General features: G+C 41.9%; 1 protein-coding gene across 2 annotated transcripts in view; it reads left to right on the top strand.

Moving 5' to 3' along the window:
• Window positions 1-24,265, top strand: part of nek7 (NIMA-related kinase 7) — an 84,678-nt gene that overhangs the window by 20,424 nt on the left and 39,989 nt on the right. Inside the window, exons 2-4 of one of the 2 annotated variants that reach the window (XM_013132715.2) lie at window positions 15,438-15,637; window positions 15,839-15,926; window positions 22,638-22,778. In XM_013132715.2, the coding sequence (XP_012988169.1) occupies window positions 15,873-15,926; window positions 22,638-22,778 (195 nt within the window). In that variant the 5' untranslated portion in view covers window positions 15,438-15,637; window positions 15,839-15,872. The remainder of the gene's footprint in view (window positions 1-15,437; window positions 15,638-15,838; window positions 15,927-22,637; window positions 22,779-24,265) is intronic. The other variant, XM_010901898.2, reaches the window with a different exon arrangement.

Here is a 24,265-nt window from a genome sequence, read left to right as displayed (position 1 = left end):
TGTCTGTGCATCGTTCATATTTTTGTGCCTGATCGATTGATATAGATGGTGACGAGTGTCAGTGTGTCCGTGCTTATCTATTAAGGTTGTTGTTATAGAATGGATCTGTATCCCTAAAAAGTTTTCTTTCCGCTTCGTTGTGGACTTCAGTTGTGTTGAGCTCATTGCTGTTCCCGTATGGCCCAGTAGGCACATTGGTTCTGAACTTGGTTGCATTCCTAATTTAGTTCTGAAAATGTGATATGTGGAAGAGAAGGAGAGCAATTTCGCTCTCACTCTCTCTCTCGCACACACACACACACACACACACACAAGTAAAAACGCCACTGTAGGTCCAGTTGGCTCTGGAGACCTAGGCCAGGCACTTCATAGCTAGTTGGGGAAGGATAGAGGCAACAAAAGGCACGCACGCTTTTGGACGTTGAGCTACATGGTGTCAGGAGGCAGGGGTGTATAAATCAACATAGGCCTCTCATGCAGCTAGACAGGGAGCGCCATTTGTGTTGTGCTATTTACTTCTGTTGGGAAATAAGGATTAGCCTATAAACCTGTGAGTGAAAGATGTAAAGGCGGCCTATTTATAGTGGGAGAGAGCAGTCGAAATATGGATCGCTGCTCTGTGGTCTGATTCTCCCTTAAGGCCTCTGTGCTTTTTTTTCCTGACTTTCTTGCCTTGCTCTCAGTAGTGTCTTATCTTTGTCAGAATGCTGTTTTGTAGCAGTTGAGTGTTGCAAAACATGGAATGAAATTAATTTATCTGAGTACTAAGGGGCGGTTTCTGCAGACACTGATTATGCCTTGTTTAGGCAACAAAAAAAATCATGGTCAATGTAGAACTAGTGTTCATCTGTTTGAAAAGAAACTGCACAACATTGAATTAAACACAAACAGTCATTAATACAATGAAATGTATAAATGTTTTATTTTTTTAAATGGGTGATAAAAAAGGGTCTTTTTAAACTGGTGATAAAATAAATGTTGCTGTCTCTTTAAAGTCTATTATTTCAGTGTTTTGCAAAGTCCAATAATTTGTATATATTTTCCTACGTTCATAAATCGCTATAAGTTGTTGTTGTTTTTCCCTATGTACGCGTCTGAAGTGATTTTCTGGATTTTTGTTTTAGATTCCGTCTCTCACAGTTGAAGTGTAACTATGATAAAAATTACAGACCCCTACATGCTTTGTAAGTAGGAAAATCTGCAAAATCGGGAGTGTATCAAATACTTGTTCTCCCCTGTGTGTGTGTGTGTGTGTGTGTGTGTGTGTGTGTGTGTGTGTGTGTGTGTGTGTGTGTGTGTGTGTGTGTGTGTGTGTGTAATATTTTTTACCTCAACCCATCCTCCACTGTGTGTGGGGGCAAAATACACTCAGATTCTCTCCTAGGCTAGTTAATCACAACTCCAGTTGAATTCAACTTTTTAATGATTCCCCTTGATGGTTATTTTCATGCTTGTAGCAATGTATTTATTGCAATTACCTAATTTATGAAGGTCAACCTTTTGTCTCATTTTAGTTTGTGTCCTCTGCCCTTTCGTCATGTTGATAGATGACTAAAGGAGCTTTGCATTGTTTTCCCCTCATATTTATAACCCCAAGTAACAGGAGTTCATGAATGATCACTCAGATTAACTTAAAAAAAAAACATATCAATTGGAAGATAATTCTTAGATTTGCAGTTACTGTGATACTACATATCGCCCACAGAAATGTATGTGGCCAGATCCAGTGATTTTGTTTTAAATTTCACACATGCCAATCTTCCTAAACACTGCTGTAGAGCAGGCACACCCCTTCATGGCATTGGTATTCCCTGATGACTGTGGCCTCTTTCAGCAGGATAATGCGCCCTGCCACACAGCACACACTGTTTGGAAATGGTTTGAGGAACAAGAAAAGTTCAAGGTGTTGCCCTGGCCTCCAAATTCCCGAACAAATACAACTGAGCATCTGTGGGATGTGATGGACCAACGGGTCCGATCCACGGTGGCTCCACCACGCAGCTTACAGGACTTGGATGGATCTGCTGCTAATGTTTTGGTGCCAGATACCACAGGACACTTTTAGGGGGTTGGTGCCATTTTGGCAGCACGCAGAGGACCAATATTTAGGCAGGTGGTCATAATATTTTGGCTCATCACTGTATAAAATAAAACACAATTACCAGGGAAGATTTTTGGCTCAAGAACACCACTTTCATAACCAGGGGCCAGAAACCTTGAATGCATCTTTAATAAAAACAAAACACTGACTTGCCGGCTTGTCGTTTTCCCACAGTGCATCCTGGTGCCACCACTTCCCCAGGTAAACGGTGCACATGTACACAGCCATCCAAGAGATGTGAAAGAAAACGTGACTAATCAGACCAGGCCACCTTCCACTGCTCCGAAGTTCAGTTCTGACAATTGCGTGCCCATTGTAGGAGCTGTCGACGGTGGACAGGGGTCATAATGGGCATTAACCGGTTTGCAGCTACACAGCACCATACACTGTGGGGTGTGATGCACTGTGTGTTGTGACACATTCCTCCCATACCCATCATTAAATGTTTCTGTGTCTTGTGCCACAGTAGACCTGTCAGTTTGGACCAGACGTGATAGCCTTGTCGTTGCCCTTTCTCATCGATGAGCCTTGGGCGCCCAACATTCTTGCTGGTTTTTGGTTTGTCCCTCTTCGGGCCACTGTCGGTAGGTACGTACCACTGCTGACCCCACAAACCTCACTGTTTCAGAGATGCTCTGACCCAGGTGTCTGGCCATAACAATTTGGCCCTTGTCAAAGTCGCTCAGGTCCTTACACACACAAAAAATATATTTCACATCCAGCCTAAAATTTGAGGTTTAAAAACTATTCATTCTGCAGATGGGTCAACCTGAGCATGACATACCTACTTTTTAATGTTTTTTTTTTTTTTTTAACTGTAATAGGTGATTTTACTTTCTGAAGTAGAAACGTTTTACTATTGTCATACCTGTTTTTGTATGCCACCAAGCCTTCCTTTTGAAGGTTAATATTAATATTTTATTATATGTACAATTTATAGACTCTATTGTACGTTTTTCTTTTCTCCCCAATATGTTCTCCCCTATTCCGTCACGCCCATCATGCAAGTTTTTGTTGCATTAACATAGTGGGATTACTTACAAATTAGTACTTTTGTGTTAACAAAACCTTGCTAGGGTTTTACAAACACACTGGGGAGAACAAGTATTTGATACATTGCCGATTTTACAGGTTTTCCTGCAGAGGTCTGTAATTTCTATCATAGGTACTCTTCAACTGCGAGAGACTGAATCTACAACAAAAATCCAGAAAATCACTGTATGATTGTTAAGTAATAAATTTGCATTTTATTGCATGACAAAAGCATTTGATCACCTACCAACCAGTAAGAATTCCGGCTCTCACAGACCTGTTAGTTTGTCTTTAAGAAGCCCTCCTGTTCTCCACTTATTACCTGTATTAACTGCACCTCTTTGAACTCGTTACCTGTATAAAAGACACCTGTCCACACACTCAATCAAACAGACTCCAACCTCTCAACAATGGCCAAGACAAGAGACCTGTGTAAGGTCATCAGGGATAAAATTGTAGACCTGTACAAGGCTGGGATGGGCTACAGGACAATAGGCAAGCAGATTGGTGAGAAGGCAACAACTGTTGGCGCAATTATTAGAAAATGGAAGAAGTTCACAATCTCCCTCGGTTTGGGGCTCCATGCAAGATCTCACCTCGTGGGGCATCAATGATCATGAGGAAGGTGAGGGATCAGCCCAGAACTACACGGCAGGCCCTGGTCAATGACCTGAAGAGAGCTGGGATCACAGTCTCAAAGAAAACCATTAGTAACACACTACGCCGTCATGGATTAAAATCCTGCAGCGCACGGAAGGTCCCCCTGCTCAAGCCAGCGCATGTCCAGGCCCGTCTGAAGTTTGCCAATGACCATCTGGATGATCCAGAGGAGGAATGGGAGAAGGTCATGTGGTCTGATGAGACAAAAATAGAGCTTTTTGGTCTAAACTCCACTCGCCATGTTTGGAGGAAGAAAAATGATGAGTACAACCCCAAGAACACCATCCCAACCGTTAAGCATGGAGGTGGAAACATCATTCTTTGGGGATGCTTTTCTGCACAGGGGACAGGACAACTGCACTGTATTGAGGGGAGGATGGATGAATGGGGCCATGTATGGCGAGATCTTGGCCAACAACCTACTTCCCTCAGTAAGAGCATTGAAGATGGGTTGTGGCTGGGTCTTCCAGCATGACAACGACCCGAAACACACAGCCAGGGCAACTAAGGAGTGGTTCCGTAAGAAGCATCTCAAGGCCCTGGAGTGGCCTAGCCAGTCTACAGAACTGAACCCAATAGAAAATCTTTGGAGGGAGCTGAAAGTCCGTATTGCCCAGCGACAGCTTCGAAACCTGAAGCATCTGGAGTAGGTCTGTATGGAGGAGTGGGCCAAAATCCCTGCTGCAGAGTGTGCAAACCTGGTCAAGAACTACAGGAAACATATCTCTGTAATTGCAAACAAAGCTTTCTGTACCAAATATGAAGTTCAGCTTTTCTGATGTACCAAATACTTATGTCATGCAATAAAATGCTAATTAATTACTTAAAAATCATACAATGTGATTTTCTGGATTTTTGTTTTAGATTCCGTCACTCACAGTTGAAGAGTACCTATGATAAAAATTACAGACTTCTACATGCTTTAAGTGAGAAACACTGCTGATTTTGCAGTTTATCAAATACTTGTTCTCCCCACTGTATATACCTGTCAACACACCTGCGTAATCAAGGGTGTTTCTTTTGTTTAATTTTTCCCCACACTGTGAAATAACGCATATGGATTAATGTTTACCTAAAATTGTTAAACAGATCAAAATACATTTAATATTGTAAATTCTTTAAAGTAGCCTGCCTTTACCTTGTTGACAGCTTTGCATACCCTTGGAATTCTCTCAACCAGCTTCAGGTGGTAGTCACCTGGAATGCTTTTACAATAGTCTTGAAGTTTTTTTCACTATTCACTATTCCTCTATTATGTGGAAAATTGTAAAACATAAAGAAATATCCTTGATTGAGTAGATTTGTCCAAACATTTGATTGGTGCTATTCATTAAAATATCTTTCTGGGGCAGCAACAACTAATAGATAAAAATTTATTACGTCGATAATAGAAATTCTTGGCAGCAAATGTGATTATCATTTAGTTGGGTCTACACGAGACGCAACAAAAAAACAACATTTTGAAAGATGAGACTACACCGGAGGGATGTCACATACGTCCAAAACCTTAAAAAGAATGAGACCAATTTACTTTTAAAGCTGCACTAGGATTGTTTCAGTAATAAAAAAAACTATTACAGGATTTTGCAATTAATTGTTGTGCTCGATAGAGGATGAAGAGAGAGAAGTTCAGAGTAATATGAAAAATAGAATTACCTGTTCCAAAACAGCGATAACTCCGAGTTCAACATTCTCTTTAGCCTTGCTAAAGTTAGCTTAGGGTTCCCGGTTACCAACTATAGAGAGCTAGTCCTGGTTACAAACTATAGAGAGCTAGTCTAAGGCTTCTTCAGTTTTTGTAGTGTATGCTGTAGTAGAGAAGGGTGGAATTGGCAGTTTGTCATCCTGGTCTCTAGCTTTCATTATAGTTTCTTACAGTAAGTGAATTTCGCTCCCTATGGCGTTCTTATGCTATATACTGCTCCTAAGAAATTGAGGCCACTGCACCTTTTTCTTTCCTTTCCAAAAAAGGAACATTTTGAGTAAGGAACAGAAGCCTTCAATTTGCAGTGCTCTCTTAATTTTAACCATTCTATACCTCACTCAAAACCTTCCTTTTTGACTTTTCTGGAAAGGAAAGAAATAGGTGCAGTGGTCTTAATTTTTTCTGGAGCTGTATACCCTGCGTGCAGAATTATTAGGCAAATCAACTTATTTTATTGTTGAACAAACACAATGCTCTCAGTCAATCCAAAATATAATTGAACCTCAAACCTGAATGTTTAACAAAGGAAAAATGAGTTTTGATCTTTCTCAGGGGAATACACAAGTGTGCAGAATTATTAGGCAACATTTAGTGTGCACAATTATTAGGCAACATTTAGTGTGCACAATTATTAGGCAACTAAATTACAAAAATAATTTCTGTTCATTCTAAATTTGGGTAAGTGCAACAAATAAGTAACACAAAATGAATATTAAATAACATTTCTGGCCTTTCAAAAATATTCAGTGACTGATTTAGCCACCCTTTTCAATAACTGCCTTGAGCCTTCCATCCATGCAGTCTGTCAGTTTCTTGATCTGTTCACAATGAACTTTTGCTGAAGCAGCAACCACAGCCTCCCAAATGCTGTTCAAAGAAATTTATTGTCTTCCCTGACTGTAAATCTCACATTTTGAGAAGGCTCCACAAGTTCTCAATTAGATTCAAGTCCGGTAAGGAAGGCGGCCAGGTCATTATTTGGGCATCTTTGAGGCCCTTGCTTGCTAGCCAAGCAGTGGAGTACTTGGATGCATGTGATGGATCATTGTCCTGCATAAAGAACATGGCCTTCTAGAAAGCTGAGGACTTCTTCCTGTACCACTGCTTGAAGAAAGTATCTTCCAGAAACTGGCAGTAGGTATGGAAGTTGAGTTGGACCTTTTTTGGACCTTTTCAACCCGAAAAGGTCCAACTACCTCATCCTTAATGCTAGCAGCCCATACCAGTACCCCTCCTCCACCTTGCTGGCGTCTGACTTGAAGTGATGCCCTGTGTCCATTAGTGATGGCCACAGGCCCATCCATCTGGTCCATCAAGAGTCACTCATTTAATCTGTCCGTAAAACCTTTGAAAAATCTGTATTCAGGTATTTCTTTTGCCCATTCTATACACATCAACGTGTGAATATTATTCAGTGGTGGTCTTCTTTCAGCCTTCTTGACCTTGGCCATGTCTCTGAGCACTTGACACCTTGTACTTTTGGACACTCCAGGTAGGTTGCAGTTCTGGAATATGGTGGCACTGGAGGATAATCGGTTACTGGTAGCTTCACATTTAATTATTCTCAAGTCTTTTGCAGTTAATTTGCTTCTTTTCTTCTCCATGCATTTTTTGCACCCCAGTTGACCATTCACAACACAACGTATGAGTGTCCGGTGGTCACGCCTCAATAGTTTAGCTGTTTCAAGAGTGTTGCATCTGTCTGAAAGACATTTTACAATTCATGACTTTTCAGTGTCAGTTAAATCTCTTTTTTGGCCCATTTTACCTGAGGTCATGAAGTTGCCTAATAATTATGCGCAACTTGATATTAGGTGTTATTCACTGTTGCCACACCCACCCTCATTACACAAATACATATCACCTGAAAATTATTCAATCCAATGAGCATTCAAGTTTATATAGTTTGGAGTTGGAATATAAAAATAGAAATAATAATACGATCAGAATACTCTCTTGCCTAATTATTGTGCCCGCAGTTTGTGTATATACACACATGCATGCATGCATGCATGCATACACACACACACACACACACACACACACACACACACACACACACACACACACATATATATATATATAATTTAGCAAATTACCTGACAGTTTTCGTAGTGGTCTCTCATGGGAACTCTGATGTTGCAAGTGCCATACTGAGCTACATAGGACCATTAATTTAGATTATTTTATTCATATCTGATAACATCCTTGTTTTTTGATTAAGAACTTTTAAAAGTGGAATATGCGACTGCGTTGCTGACTGTTCTGTGAAACCAGTTTCAAAGCCTCTACTTACGTCCTCTCTTCCTCCACCCAGAGAGACAATGAGGTCTCCATTTCTTATTCCATTACATCCTCCGATAGCAACTCAAAGGCCACTGGTGGTGGTATGAACAGACATGCACATGCGGAGCTCTGTCCGTACTAATGATTTTAATAGTGATTAAAATAAGTGAGAATGTATAATATATTTATTTAGATTTTTTATATCTTGAGCATGCCATCATTAGTCTCAGTGTCTTCAGTCAAAGCCTAGCTGAGCCTAGCGAAGCCATGATCAGATGAGGCCTGGGCCCGTGGCTTTCATGAAGACAAACTCAAAGGTTTCCTGGCGTCTTGTAATCATGGACACCACTTCCACTGTCTTCTGCAGCTCAAAGGTGCCTTTGATTCACACAGATCCTATACCCAGAGTACTGCTACAGTCACATCTCTTTTTACCCCCTGTCTTTATTTTTCCTCTGTCCCTACATGTCTTTCTCTTCATCCATGTCTCTGTACTTCCCCTTTCTTTCCTTCTTGCTCTCTGCCCTCCTTCCTATCTATCTGTTCAGCTCTTTCTAACAGCCGTTTGAGGAGAGAGCACACAGGCTCATCAGTCTGTTTTAATATCCATGGTTTTGGGCTGTTTCAGGGAGGAATGTTGTTGTCGCCTCTCTTCACCCTCTACTTCCTTCCCATTTTTCCTTGATCCACTTTTTAATCTGCCTCCCTTTAGTTTTTTTTCTCCTCTCGGTTTTAAATGAATAATGCAAAAAAGGAGGAAGTGTGGATGAAAGTGGAGCTAAAGCCAGTGTTGTCCTCTCCTTTGTCCCGGAATTGCGCTGCGCTCCATCACCCTCTAAACCTCCTCATCAGTCTAACGAGGACAGAAACTGGGCGAGTGGGGGCGGGGGGTATGGGAGTAGGTTGACCGGGTTTGGATGGGTGATTGGGGAGGTGAAATTAAAAATACTAAATGAGAGAGAGTTTGGAATCAAAGATGGGTTTGAAAAACCCTTACATGAACCTTTAAAGGAAAATAACGGTATCTAGATGTGGGATATAGATTTTATTTTCTCCAAGCATCTCTCTGGCTGGAGCCCCAAACGGCACAGCTGTATTCACTGGCTCGCAACACTCCTGTGTCAACGCAGCCAGGAGTCTTGTTCGTGGCATACTAACAATGTCTAAGGGCCTTGCATGGGTTGGTGCAAATTAGCTCATGACCATTCTGGGTTGATGAGGTTGATTTCCTTACCTTATGGTGATGTAGTGATTCCTTGTGGTATGTCGGCGTCTGCAAGCGCAGTTGTTAGCCATTGAATATGTTCTCCTTAAAAGCGTGTAGCTTCTGGCGAGTACTTCCTGATTTAGGTCGAGTGTTGTGATAAAAAGCCGAATGGCTTGGCAAGATGGGCTATGGCGGACAAATTTACTAGTTTTCCAGAGACTGCTGTGCGGTGCTGTGATTAGGCGAGGCATTAGGTGCAAATTGGATTGGAAGAAATATGAAAAATTGGTTGGGAAGAAATGTGGTAAAAAAAAAGTTAAATAATAATTATTCTAACAAAAGAACTCTCAAAAAAGATAGTTGCTTTATTTTGGTTGTTCTGAAACAGTTTTTGACCAAATTAGACAGTTATTTTTTTTCAATGCTAAATTGCACATAATTTGCAGACTGAGGGAGAGCTTGCCGTTAATTGTTCTTTCCTCGTTAATGCGTTGCCCTTGCGCTGATGTAATCTGGCAGTCTTAATTGATCCCGTTAACAAGGGTGTGGGAAGGAGAGATGTAGAACCCAGATGCCTCGTGGGTATTTTGACACAGAGCTGGGTCATGCAGAGGAGAGGGGTGTTCCCTTCTGAACTATCACAACACGCCAGCCTAGCTATAATGTCACACTGAAGCACGACAGACACATTGCATTTTCCCTGGTTTATAGACTACACCCAAAGGATCATGTTTTTATGTATATATAAGACCAAATCAGTAATTTTTATACATTTAATTTTGTTTCAAATTTGTTTTCGCAATTTCTTTGTCCGGAGTATCACTAAGACATTATTTTAATTTGTAATATTTTGTTTTCTTAAAGCTTTAATATTTATGTCTATGGCGAACTGTCAGACTGGGTCCTTTATTCCCTTATGACGTGGGCCAATTCATAAAGATTGCATTGTAAACTGGGTTTGGATGGGATGCAGACATTTAGACAAAGATGTTCTGATGGTGTTGTAGTCTCTCTCTGCCTCTGGGTGTATTTAATTCTCTTAATTTAAAAACACTTTGAATTTGATGCTGTTAAATTTCCTGGAAATGGCCTTTTAATGTACATTACAGAAGAGGATTAAAAAGGTTCCCAGTATACACAATCCCGAGAGAGATTGTGTTGTACAAACACTTTTTTTAAGATCTTCAAAGCCTGGCACCGGAGCAAATATATGTGGAATTCCTGAAAACAAAAGCCTAAACCAAACAAAGTAAACAGCTCCAGTGGTGATGGCAAACAACCCTGGTGCATGCCACATTGCCACTCAACGCTGCATCGGCAGATCGCTAATTAGCGTGATTAACCTTTAATAAATCACCCTGATTCCATCGCCACCGAGACAGAGACGGTGTGTCACGCCACAACTCCTAAACTGAGAATTTTAATTGGCTACGTGGGGGAATACTGGAGCTCACTCTGTCTTCTGTCTTGACAACCATACAGAGACGGACAGTCTTGCAGTGACGGATACATACCGTGTGTGTGTGTGTGTGTGTCTAGGCTACATTTTGGTGTGGGTGGGTATCGACCAATGTATTTGTGAAAAGGGAAAGTTCCTCAATTGCAACCCCCACAAATTGGATTCCAGAAAACCTGGTGGGAAGGTTCATTGAATCAGCAGGAAATAAGGAGATCTAGAGTCCCCCAACCAGAGTTTGAAGATATATGAATTTTGCAACCCTAAACGACAGACAGTAACATTTACATCACTCTGTTCCTTTACTCTACTACTGTTTTTCCGGACCACATAAGCGGAGCCGGCTTAGCAGAGCGAATGTCTTTTACTGAGTGAGTGAGTCCATCTGTCTGTCCGTCCCTGACTGACTTACTACCCCTTGTTAAATAGCGTAGTGGTTAGAGACGTGGGTTACAGATCAACAGGTCCCGTGTTCGACTCCTGTAACAGTCCAAACACGTTATGCCTGAGGTTCAGGACAGAAACAGTTTGCTGGCTATAACCTTATTTAGCTATGTAATAGGAAGCCTAAAATAAAACAGTTCTGGTGGATATTAGGATTTTTTTCAGGATGGACGAACACTTCGCTGCCTACACGATTTTCTTGTCTTTTAACTTGACAGGACTCAGTTATTGTCACCTAAATTGATAGTCAATGTCATTCACAAATGGCTAATTAGCTGTTAAAACAGCCAGTGGTAAAAGAGAATTTGTTCAGAATAGACAAAAACGTCGCTGGCTACAACCTTCTGTAGCTACGGGAAGCCTAAAATGAAACTGAGGCTTCATTAGCGTTATTTTAGCAGCAGGATATAATGTTGGCAGCACTCAGAATTTCATTATCACAATAAAAGCCATTAGTGAGATGTATAAGGCCATATAGTTAACAATCTAGTATGTAGAAAAACTAAAACCAAACATAATTGGAACGGACATTAAACATAAAATGACTAGATTTGCTATATCGCCTTATATAGTTCAATGATGGCTTTTATTTTGAAAAAGAAAATCTGAGTTAGTGCTGCTAGTATAATATCTTGCTGCTAGAAGAATGGCCATCACTAGTTTACTGTTATATTGCAACTATTTCTGGTGGATTTTCGAATTTTTCTTCAGGATAGTCAAACACTTCGCCGGCTACACGATTCTCTCGTCTTTTCACTTGACGTAATAGTCCGCTATCGTTCAAGTTCAAAGTTCAAAAGGCTTATTTGTCATTTGCAATAACAAGTTACGGCAAATTAAATGCTTGGTTTTCCTAATCCCGACAATGCAGTTAAGTTAAAAAGTAACAGTAATTATAAAAAAAAATAAGAGAACATAATAAATCATTAATAACCCTATACAAAAACACATTATTAACTATAAAACCGTAGTGCAATGTAAAAGTGGCGGATATGCATGATATAGGTATTGTCACCTATATTGATACAGTAGTTATTGTATCAATGTCATTTACGAATGGCTAATAAACTGTTAAAACAGCCAGTGGCAAAAGCCATACAGTTACTGTTGTGGTGGTAAAATTAATAAGAAACGTTACAAAGTTTAACACAATGCGTGATGGCGCCTAGTGACATATTACTGGTTAATAAGCTTTTAAAACAGCCAGTGGCAAAAGTCAAAGTTCATAGATACTATTTGTGGTGGAGGTAAACTTAAGAAACGTTACTCGATGGTAACACAATGGTTAATGGTGTCTAACGAAATATTCCATCTTGACATCATAATATAATGTATTAATGCATGAAAATATTATATAATGTCAATATGCTATACTGACACCCGGCAAATGGTCAGCTCTGGCATCATGGTTAAAGACACTGCCTTTCATGTGGGCGACCTGGGTTCGAATCCCGAGAGGGCAGCCACAATCAACGCTTTGTATTGCGGGCTGGCTGAACTAGGCTTGCCTGGTTTCATGTTCTTCTACACCACTGTGTGCAGGCCTATGTGTACCTCATCCAGTGTGTGCAGGCCACTTTAGTATTGTGTGCAGGCCTCATCCAGTGTGTGAATAGAGGACACCCCCACAATGTGTGGGCAGTTGCAATATCACAATACTAAAGTGCCAGTACAATTGTATTGTGATTGTCATGATTCTACATGCATTGCGATTCGATACCGTGATTTTTCTGCTGGTAATAGAGAGGAATCAAAAACCGGTTTTGTTCCATTATTGAATGAAAAGTACTGAAAACCTATTTGGAAAGGATAATAAGCTACTTGGAGAAATACTTATGATTTGGTGCCGATATAGCCGATTTGTGCCAAAATAATTTTATACAATTCATAATGTTACTACACAACTTTTGATCTCACCTTTTTTAGGTGTTGGGAAAATCAAATTCAATTCTGGTAGGACCGGTCTACACGCTACTAGGTAATTTTATAGAGTACATCAACACTAAGGACCTGCCTAGACATGTTAATAGATGTTTGATTATATACAGTATCTCACATTTCTTGGAAATGGATGAAATGTGTCTAGTCTTGTCTTTTTTTGTTAATTCAATAAAAAACCAAACTGCCAAAGCCACTCCCAAGCTATGCTTGGGGACAGCTACTGTATTGTGTACTATTGCAATGTTCATATTTGTTAAATTTTCACAATTCTAAATGTTTTGCGATTAAGTACTTGGATTTTATTATGGTTGACTGTTCCAAATATTGCTCATAGTATGTCCACTGCTCATAAATGGTTCTGTTTTTATTTTATTCAAGGATTTTTTTTTTTTTGGGATGTGATATACAGGTGCTGGTCATAAAATTAGAATCAAAAATTGATTTATTTCAGTAATTCCATTCAAAAAGTTACATTTGTATAATGTATGCATTCATTCCACACAGACTGATATATTTCAAGTGTTTATTTCTTTTAATTTTGATGATTATAACAGACAACTAATGAAAACCCCAAATTCAGTATCTCAGAAAATTTGAATATTGTGAAAAGGTCAAAAGACACCTGGTGCCACACTCTAATCAGCTAATTAACCCAAAACACCTGCAAAGGCCTTTAAATGGTCTCTCAGTCTAGTTCTGTAGGCAACACAATCATGGGGAAGACTGCTGACTTGACAGCTGTCCAAAAGACGACAATTGACACCTTGCACAAGGAGGGCAAGACACAAAAAGTCATAGCTAAAGAGGCTGGCTGTTCACAGAGCTCTCTGTCCAAGCACATTAATAGAGAGGCGAAGGGAAGGAAAATATGTGGTAGAAAAAAGTGTACCAGCAATAGGGATAACCGCACCCTGGAGAGGATTGTGAAACAAAACCCATTCAAAAATGTGGGGGAGATTCACAAAGAAGGGACTGCAGCTGGAGTCAGTGCTTCAAGAACCACCACGCAGACGTATGCAAGACATGGGTTTCAGCTGTCGCATTCCTTGTGTCAAGCCACTCTGGAACAAGACACAGCGTCAGAAGCGTCATGCCTGGGCTAAAGACAAAAAGGACTGGACTGTTGCTTAATTATGTTCTCTGATGAAAGTAAATCAATGTCCCAGAGTCTGGAGGAAGAGAGGAGGGGCACATAACCCACGTTGCTTGAAGTCCAGTGTAAAGTTTCCACAGTCAGTGATGGTTTGGGGTGCCATGTCATCTGCTGATGTTGGTCCACTGTGTTTTCTAAGGTCCAAGGTCAACGCAGCCGTCAACCAGGAAGTTTTAGAGCACTTCATGCTTCCTGCTGCTGACCAACTTTATGGAGATGCAGATTTCATTTTCCAACCGGACTTGGCACCTGCACACAGTGGCAAAGCTACCAGTACCTGGTTTAAGGACCATGGCATCCCTAAAAAAAAAAATGTTGTATTGGTATTTTCTGAGATACTGAATTTGGGATTTTCATTAGTTGTCAGTTATAATTATCAAAATTTAAAAGAAATAAACATTTGAAATATATCAGTCTGTGTGTAATGAATGAATATAATATTCAAGTTTCACTTTTTGAATGGAATTACTGAAATAAATCAACTTTTTGATTATATTTTTGTGTGTTGTGTTTTCATGTTTTACTAACTTTGTGGGGGCCAAAACTAATTCACCAGTACCCATGTCGAAAAAGCTATTAACAGTTTAGGGGTTATGTACATTTGGGGTTCGCTTGTGAGTTAGGGGTTGAAGGTAACATTAGGTTCTTAATTTAGGGGTTAGGGTAAACAGGATTTTGAATGGGAATAATTTTGGGGTCCCTCAAGGTGATAGGAAAATGTGTATGCACGTATGCATGTATGCATGATGTGCGTACAGGGCCACACTTATGCCCTGGCCATCAAAGCGCTCAGACCTAACCAGCCAGGTGGATCCAGTTCTACTGCAAGGTGACACCCTCTCGGTCACAGACAAGCCAACAGTTTCCAGGCACCAGTCACCTCAGCAGCACGCAATTTGCATCAATCTCTGTAGTGCTCTGGTGTCTCCAGCAATGTGGTGTTACTGGGCTCCGTCTGGTCATTGTCTGCTGGCCAAGTGCTTGTCCACAGGGAACATTCTAGTAACTCTGCGTCCTACCTATATCTCTAAATGTTTCATATTTTTTCACGGTGTTACTGTTGTCTCACATTCGTCAGGGCTTGCTTTGTTAAGGGCTGTAACGGTACACATACAGTTGTCATTACATTACGGTATGGGTTTTATGGTATGAGCATGAACTCTGAAGGAATACATTTAAAAGCATTGTGTTTTTTAAATAGCATTCTAAGCTTGTGTTGAAAGCTTCTTGAGTAAATCGGATCAAGCAGAAAAAGACATACGATTGTTTGGTTTAAACTCCAGCATGTGTGCACTTTAATCCACATTTTTATTATTGTCGCCATGTTTCCCGCTACTGTTTTTATTTGCCAAACTCGAGGAGGAACAGCTAATTCAACCATGGCAGGATGTTGTATTGATAAAACAACAATTTGGAAACCTCCAGTGTTTAAATCTCGATTTCTTTTTGCAGCATTTTGGCATTCCAGTAGACCACAACGATTATGGAACGCGAGGTGTTGATAAAAGTTGTTTCCACTGCCGGACGAATGGAGCCTACCCAATTGCTAACACTTCCAACGCGTTGACACAGAGACGCTAACGTCACCTCAGTGTCCACCTCAGTGTCCCCGGAGCACCACAGAAACGCAAAGAAACAACACAACATGGATTGTAATACATTGTTTGTGCAATGTTTATATATTTCCCAGATTAGTGTTGCGTTGTTTGCCAAACTGAAATAACGAATTGCTAATGCGCTGTACTGAAAATGTACCGAACCATGACCGCTAAACAGCGACCTTACCTTACCGTGGGTTATGCATACCTTTGCACCCTGATACCTAACTGAAGGTTGTGTTTGTGTTTCCTTAGGGTTGTGAAGGATTGATCTTGTGAGACCATTGACATGAACGCCCAGCCTCAAGGCCAGCAGGCAGCAGTACCTGTGTTCCAGCCACAGGTAAGATTCTCCTCCCTCAGCCAAACCTTTATCCTCCCACACCCTGGCTTTCGCCATTACTCACATTCATCCAAACCCTCACCCTGTCTTCAATATTTCCTTTATCACCTAATCGCTCACTCCCTCACCCGCTCACTCCCTCACACCCATCTACCCACTCACCCCCCCACCCTCAATGATTTGGTTTTAACCCCTGCTTGATTTAGAAGTCAATCAGTTATTAAGTCTATTAAGTGAATTACATATCAGGGTAGAATTTTCAATCAAATGCTCCCTCACAAATCTTGTGAATAATGGGTTGAATAATATCAATCATAGTCCTATAAGTTTTTCACATCATAGCTACAGTTTATAGGGAAATGTAAATTGTCAAACAACAATTGATTGTGCGTGCCCTCCCCTATTTGTTTGGTTTGGGTGGCGTCTCATCTGGACATTGATGTGAATGGTATGTTAAAGACCAATCTAAATGATTCAGACTTCAGAACCATAATTGTCTTGTTTAAAAATAATGAAAATTCAAGGACCTTTTCACTCCACCTGGGTGGTGGGTGGACGACGCACTGTTATCTGCGATTTAGAAAAAAATATATATAATTGTATATAAAGCATTATAAATATTACAAAATTACTAAACCCTGAATCTCACACTATAGAGAGAGGGGCTCGATGAATGGTGGAGGGAGTCATTATTGATCAAAACTCCGGAGACTTGCAGAGCTTGACCTCCCAGCGAGCAGCTTTTGGTTCAATAACTTTCAGGTTGTTACATTGCAAATATGGTCACTGCTGGAATTTCCTGGCAGTATCGTACATCAGCTTCATCGATCTCGTTCACAGCACAAGGATGTTTCTCACCCCATTATGTATTGAGTGGAGGATTAACAAAGACGATCCGCCCAGGCCGTCCATATCCATTCACTGGAGAGGAAACGAGAAAACAACAATTCTCCAAGTCTAAAAATAGTCCAGTTGTTTTTCTTGTGTATGCAAAGTCAATGCAATATTAACTTTGAATTCGCCAGGGGGTTAATTTAGTTGAAGATGTGTAGGCCTAATTGCTAATTTAAGGATAATTGGCTTGGGAGAAATTGCGTCCCGCACTCAGCGATATATATATATATATATATATATATATATATATATATATATATATATATATATATATATATATATATATATTCCAATATTACCGAGTTGTGGTAATAATGATTTCCTTTGTTTTTCACTCACGATTTAGCCTAATTTCAGTTCATTATTTCTACCATTGTCTTACGATTTGGGAATAGATTTAGAAGTAGGTTCAATGCATATTATTAGTTTATGGGATGTCAAACACGCCTACTTCCTGTTGAAGACGAAGTATGGCGCTAGATGCCTATCAGCACGCAGAAAAGTCTCTTTCAACAAGTCCTCAGTATATTTCACTCTTTCTCTCCATTTAACTCCAGCGAAATCGGTGAATTTTCTATGGGTGCGGTGAATGACTTTCTGTATGGCTAGCGATATCATATCTCTTAGTCCCGGAGGTATAATACATATGCATTAGATGAAGTGGATGAGCTGGTACCATGTGCATTTTTAATGGTGCATTTGCTCTTTGAGTGAGTGGGAGGGAGACATTCTCAGAACGGATTTTGAGCGTCGTTGCAGATTCTGACAGAGTCTGATGTGTGTGTTTGTGTGTGTGTGTGTGTGTGTGTGTGCGGGACAAGGCGGCGGAACAGATTGAAGAGCAGCGGAGAGAAACACTGGCGGGGTAGGAAAGGAAGGATGGAAGGGTGGAGTGATGAATATTGTATGATGATTCTGAGCCGGCTGGGGCTGAGAGGGGTGGGGGGGGGTTCGGGGAGCCTGCCGGTGGAAGGGGAGGGGGGCTGTGTTAGGGTTGGTGTTCTGCGGGAGATTGAACCTCTACTGGCTCCCGTTGGCCTTTCGCTGGCTCACCGCTGTCACATCACACCTCGCATTCCTTCCTCATTCTCTGTCTTCCTCTTATCCTCCGCCTGACTCTCTTCACTATTTCAGTGCACCCCCCCGTCTCTCCCTCTCCTCTCTTCATGTCTCTGTCAGCTGCATGTGTCTTCGTGTCACCACTGACCAGCCAATATCACACCTCATCCCTGCTTCCGTCCTCCTGCTTTTTCTCTTTCCCTGTCTCTCGTCCTCTCGTCTCCCTGTCAGTCGAGTAGCCCAGGGTGTCTCTGTGGCACTGGTGGCCACCTCGGTCCTCTGCCATCTCTACGGCACAGACACACATGTCCACTCCCCCACACGGCCTCACTCTCTCCATCAACGAGGAGCTGAGCTAGATGGCGCAGCTCTGATTCCCCGGCGCAGTGGCCTAACTTCAACTCTCCCTAACTAAGATTGTGTTCATCATTCATTGTATTGCAGGGCCCAAATTCAGTTTTCTTTTACGCTTGTGTCACTCTCACCCAGACTGACTTCAAAAAACTCTAGTCACCTCTATTTATAATTGTTGTGCCTTGTTCTGTAACACATTTTGTGTTTCATTGTGTTTATTCCTTGATTCAATTTCATATATTTTTCACTTTAATCGGATGGGCCACACTGCACTTCGGAAAATATTTTTTCACAGGTTGATCAGTCATGTTTATCAAACTACTTTAGTGCGTCAGTGAACATCAATGTTTCCAGTCACAGTGGAGTCGATTGACACGCTCCAAAACCCGCCTCTCTCTTCTACTTATGGTTTTTACCAGCGTATCGCTGAAAGATGAACGTGATGATTCAAAGATGTTTACTAAAATATAGATTGGTTTTGCCTTTTATCTGTGGATTTTTAGAAAAGTGTGTAAGCACTTCACTGTAGACACCTGTTAATTTTTTTTTTGACAGGTCATTATGACTTCTTATCTACATCAATGACCTGGAAGCGATTAATAAAATGTTTTGAAGTGTTGAGGCGAGGAAGCAGGACAGAGGTGCAGAAGGGTTTTCAGGTCTCTACTTCCTACTCTGTGTCCCTCTGTCTCATGTGACGCCCACTAGGTCATCGCCTTTCACCCTCCTCTTTCTACAGATAAATGTGTGTTACTACTTCCCACCCAACGCACCCCTTTCACAACATCGACCTCTCTGTGCCACCCCACTCCTCCTCTCTTGTCTTCGTTGACCTATGTCATTAGGGGTTGCGCTGCTGTTCCTTATCCCTGTGTGTGTGTGTGTGTGTGTGTCAGTCAGTCAGTCAGCTGGGAGTGTGTGTGTGTGTGTTAGTCAGTCAGCTGGGAGCGTGTGTGTGTGTGTGTGTGTGTGTGTGTGTGACAGGCCAGCGCGGGCGATGAGACGGCCTGTCATTCAGGACGGCCCGGCTGCCCTTTGAAGGCCAGGCCAGGGGGCGACGAGGTGCCGCAAATGGCCTGTGAAGTTTACATACACTGCCCACTGCTAAACAGATTAGCTCTAATGAAGTGTCTAATGCCGGGCCCCCCGCGTGACATAATCCTGCCTGGCAGCTCGGCCCCTTGGCTCACAAAAAAAAACCTGACCCCTTAGGCCCCAGTGCCCCTCCCCTATCATCGGCCCTCCCCGGCCCCGGTTCACCCCTTCGCCAGCCCCTCGCCCGCCCCGCCCCGCCCGCCCCTCGCCAGCCACCTAAGGCGACTCCACGCGGTAGGTGCATGTTGTTAATCGCGCCGGACAGTGTGCGATCTGACATGCAAATATAGGTCATTGCATATGTAAATGTGTGATTAGGGGCCTGGCATGCCAAAACACATTAGTGAGACTGTGCTCTCAGCAGGAGGCTGTCACAGCGCTTTACGGGCTCATGCTAACATTTGTCAAGCTACCATGCAGCGACTGAAAGCTATGCCCTCTCACTCCATTTCTCTCACTCTTTCTCCCTAACACAGTATTTCTCTCTCTTTTTCTTGAATGTTGTCTCTCTCTTTCTTCAGGACACTGTCTTTCTCTCTTTGTTCAGGACATTCTTTCTTTCTTCAGGACACTGTCTTTCGCTCTTTCCCTTGAACACTTTCTCTGTTTCTCTGTAGCACTCTTCTCAACACTGGGTCTTTCGCTCACTTGCTTTCTCACTCTCTCTCTCACTCTATTTTTCTCTCTCCCTCTCTCTCTCTCCCTCTCTCTCTCTCACTCTATTTTTCTCTCTCTCCCCATTTCTGTCTCAACACCATGGCCTCTGCTCTGGTTATTCCTCTTGCTCCTCTGTGAAAAATCTCAATAGTGAACCCGGTTATTGTCTCTCTATGTTCCCAGCTTTTGACCTAGGACAGGGTTCAATCGGTATTAAATCTGTATAAAAGAGACTTTTAATGTTTTGGCTCGAGGAACACATCACAAAATTTAACTGAACTGCACAGATTACTTTTTATTTGTCCAAATCTAGTTTTGGGCCAGAAAACTGTGGTTTTTATGTACTTTCTATCTAGTTTTGAATATTCCGATGGTGGCTTGGAGAGTGTTTTTTAACCCTTAAAGACAGCCAATTGTATTTTTCTTTTTATTTGTATTAAATAGAGGACATTTGAGAGCTTCTTTGGTTTTTACAAAGAAAATGGGATTTCTACTCTGGATAATCTTAAATGTACTTATTAGTCTCTATTATCTCCTTATTTATTATTCTGCCATATCTTATTAAAGTGTGTGTAACAGATTTCTGGAAGACTGACTCTTCTAACTAGATTTACCTGTCAGTGTTTGAATTGTACTTTCTGTCTAGTTCTAAGTGCTCCAAGTGTGGCATGGAGATTTCTTTCAAACTCTTAAAGACAGCAAGGTGTATTTTTCTTTTTAGATGTATTAAATAGAGGACATTTGAGAGCTACTTTTGTTTTCTTGACCAAAATACTGATGTATTTTCGCAGTATGTCTACTCTGGATAAACTTAAATGTAATAATTCAAGGGATTGAGTGGCTCTTGCTGTTCTAGTGAAATGTCGGATAGTTTTGGGGGGTGATGTTGCTGTTCTTCAGTAATGAAACCGCCTGTGTATCCTGAGCTAACTGCCATGAATTGTCATCATTGTGCTGTGAGATGTGTAGTAACAGGGGGATGTGGATTTATCAGGGAAAACAAGTAGAATAATAATGATGCATGCTTCAAATAATAGGCTACACTAATTACAGCCCAGCACTGTTCTAAGAACTACCACTATCAAATAGTGTTGCTGGTATCAACTGGACTTATAAAATCAACCAAACAGTACTAAAATCAACCAAACAGTATTAAACACAAGAGTTTGCTGGACCCTTTAGGTTATTTATGGTCCTGAACGATGTCAGCCACATTCCCTTGATAAACGGTCGGTTTGGTCCGTGTGAATAATATTCAGTTTACTATCCAAGCTGGATAGTGTTCTTTATGGAGGCAGGAGCTGGTGCCCGGCGGTGTGAAGCAGCTGAGAAATGCCTGCCTCCCTCTGTCCTGCTGATTGGCTCCCTCCCCTTCTCCTGGCTGTCAACATAGAAACTGTGATGAAATGCTTAAATTGGCTGCCCCTTGATCCGACCCACCCGCCGTGTGAGGAGACGGCAGAATCCTTAGTGAAAAGTGAATGGCACTTTTAATTGCTCAAATGGTGATTCCAAATCAATACAGCGCCTTTTATTTACCCCCTGAATTGACCAAGTCGGACATGAATGTTCTCAAGCTGTGTGTTATGTAGGTATGCTGGTCATGTTTTATTGCAGGTGGTTACAGGGGATGTTTGTTGAGACAGCTTGTCTGTGTGCGTGGGTGTGTGTCTGTTGGTGTGTGTCTTTGTGCGTGGGTGTGTGTGCGGGTAATTTCCTTGAACCCTTTCCTGTCGCTGCCTCGGGTCTGTGTCCTGTTCATGCTGACTCTGTTTAACGGTGAAATGGATCTGAAGTGAGCGCATCCAAAGCCGCTTCTCTCCTTCCCTCCATCACGGCACAGCGCTATCCCCCTCCTCTCCGCCATCTTACCCCGCGGTTTCCTCCGGCCGCCTGCGAGCGCCTCCCCAGGCCGCGGTCGGAGGCCGGGCACCCAGTGACGTGTGGCGTTGTGATATCTGTCGCCTTCGCTCCCTCTCCGCCGCGCCGGCAGACGTGCTTACAAAATGGCTGCAAAGGTCACGCTCTGCTCTGTGTGCATTTTCACACGTCGCAGCCCCGAGGCTCATTCCAGCCTGTTTTCTTAGCTTTTTAATTTTAGACGCTCACTCGTCGAGCCCTGTGTCAGGGCACCGCACGCATTCCGGGGAAGAGGACGAGAGAGGAGAGCACCGTCGGGGGTTTGTCGCTGGCTGACTGGTCCAGCATAAGTCACTTCAGCCGCCGCCGTGGCCAGCTAACCATGATGCACCATGGCAGACCACTGCACGGACACACTCTAATGATCGGCCTTGTTGGACGTCACAATGACCTAATAGCACGCAGCGTGTAGTTCCCTTTTTGTTAAAGTACGCATCCATAATGACTTAGATTAGAATATTTATTTTGTATTTTTATTATTTACTTTTTCCAAGTGAACAGGTTTGTGTTTGGGTGAAAAATCAGGAGATGAGATTGAGTCTCCTTAATCACATGCCGTTGTAACCCTCTCCTGGATCGACGTGCTACGGCAACAGAAAACCCACATTGTCTCAACCTGTAGAAGCACCCGGGCAGTAGGCCGTGTGTGTGTGTGTGTGTGTGTGTGTGCGTGTGTGTGTCTTCGTTTCTTCTCTGGTGTGTGACCTTGTGTTGTCTGTGTCGGCCTTACAGAAGCCACTCCAGCCAGACATGGGCCACAACACGCTGGCTAACTTCCAGATTGAGAAGAAGATTGGCAGGGGCCAGTTCAGTGAGGTGTACCGTGCCAGGTACTTGATGGACAACACGTCCATGGCCCTCAAGAAGGTTCAGGTGAGACACACGGGCACTATTTCTTACTCTCTCACACTGGTTTAATGCAGATTTGCATAATATAATCTGTCAAAAGGTAGAGCTATTCAAGCGATCAATTTATATCTACCTACCTTTTCAACTATAACCCATCACTATTGTTTCAACAGCAGTAACTGTTTTTAGACTGGTTAGCAAACAATCATATTCTTTAGAAAGGCTACTTTTATAATTCATCCTCCTTTGTGATTACTAGTCTTGATTATTTCTGTATTTATTATTTAGCCATTTCTACACTCACCTAAAGAATTATTAGGAACACCATAATACTGTGTTTGACCCCCTTTCACCTTCAGAACTGCCTTAATTCTACGTGGCATTGATTCAACAAGGTGCTGGAAGCATTCTTTAGAAATGTTGGCCCATATTGATAGGATAGCATCTTGCAGTTGGAGATTTGTGGGATGCACATCCAGGGCACAAAGCTCCCGTTCCACCACATCCCAAAGATGCTCTATTGGGTTGAGGTCTGGTCATCAGAGGATGGGTACATGGTGGTCATAAAGGGATGGACATGGTCAGAAACAATGCTCAGGTAGGCCGTGGCATTTAAACAATGCCCAATTGGCACTAAGGGGCCTAAAGTGTGCCAAGAAAACATCCCCCACACCATTACACCAACACCACAATCCTTTATTAAACTGTGTGTGGTGTATGGAGTTCTGGAAGACTGAATCCTATCTCAATTTACCTGTCAGTGTTTGTCTTGCAGTGGTGTAATGCAGTCTTATGTTTAGGCGTGTCAGTGGATTATAACATGGGAATATTTGCAACACATTTCCACTGTATAACAATCGAAGTAAACTGTTGAACTCACACATTTCTATCTTCTGTTAAGACTATTATATGTGGTGTTGGGGCTGGAAGAATGCCTAGTTCAGGGCTTCCCATTTGTTTCCACCCAGGAGAACCCTCCCATTTAAAATCATTTATTTATTTGAGGGACTGAGGAAAATGTTTCCTGCATCACTACGTTCTTTATCAACGCAATTTTTTAGGCTATTTAATACCGCTACTACAAAGGGGTATGGGGATATTAGCACCAATGCAGAGTGTCTGGATACAGTATTATTGACCATATAACACATTGTCAGTGTGCCTTATAAACGGGATGACAATTAAAACAGGGAAAAAGTTGATCATTATGAATACATGAGGACGTAGTGTGATAGCAGTCAGTGTTGCCAAGAGATAAAGCAAGCAACAAAATTGGTACCAAGGGATTGCAAGACAGAGACTGAAATCAAGAGAGAAAGACAGGGATACTGTAATCAAGAGAGAAAGACAAAGAGACAAAAAGAAATAGAGAGACAGAAAGAGAGAGACTATGACCGAGAGACAGAAAGAAAAAGAGAGACTATGGCCGAGAGACAGAAATAAATAGAGAGACAATGACAGGGAGACAGAAAGAAATAGAGAGACAATGACAAGAAGACAGAAAGAAATAG

The sequence above is a fragment of the Esox lucius genome, chromosome 8 (assembly GCF_011004845.1).
Source record: "Esox lucius isolate fEsoLuc1 chromosome 8, fEsoLuc1.pri, whole genome shotgun sequence".
Taxonomy (NCBI): Eukaryota; Metazoa; Chordata; class Actinopteri; order Esociformes; family Esocidae; genus Esox; species Esox lucius.
Note: the sequence above shows the minus strand (reverse complement) of the source record. Positions and strands in the feature narration are given on the sequence as shown.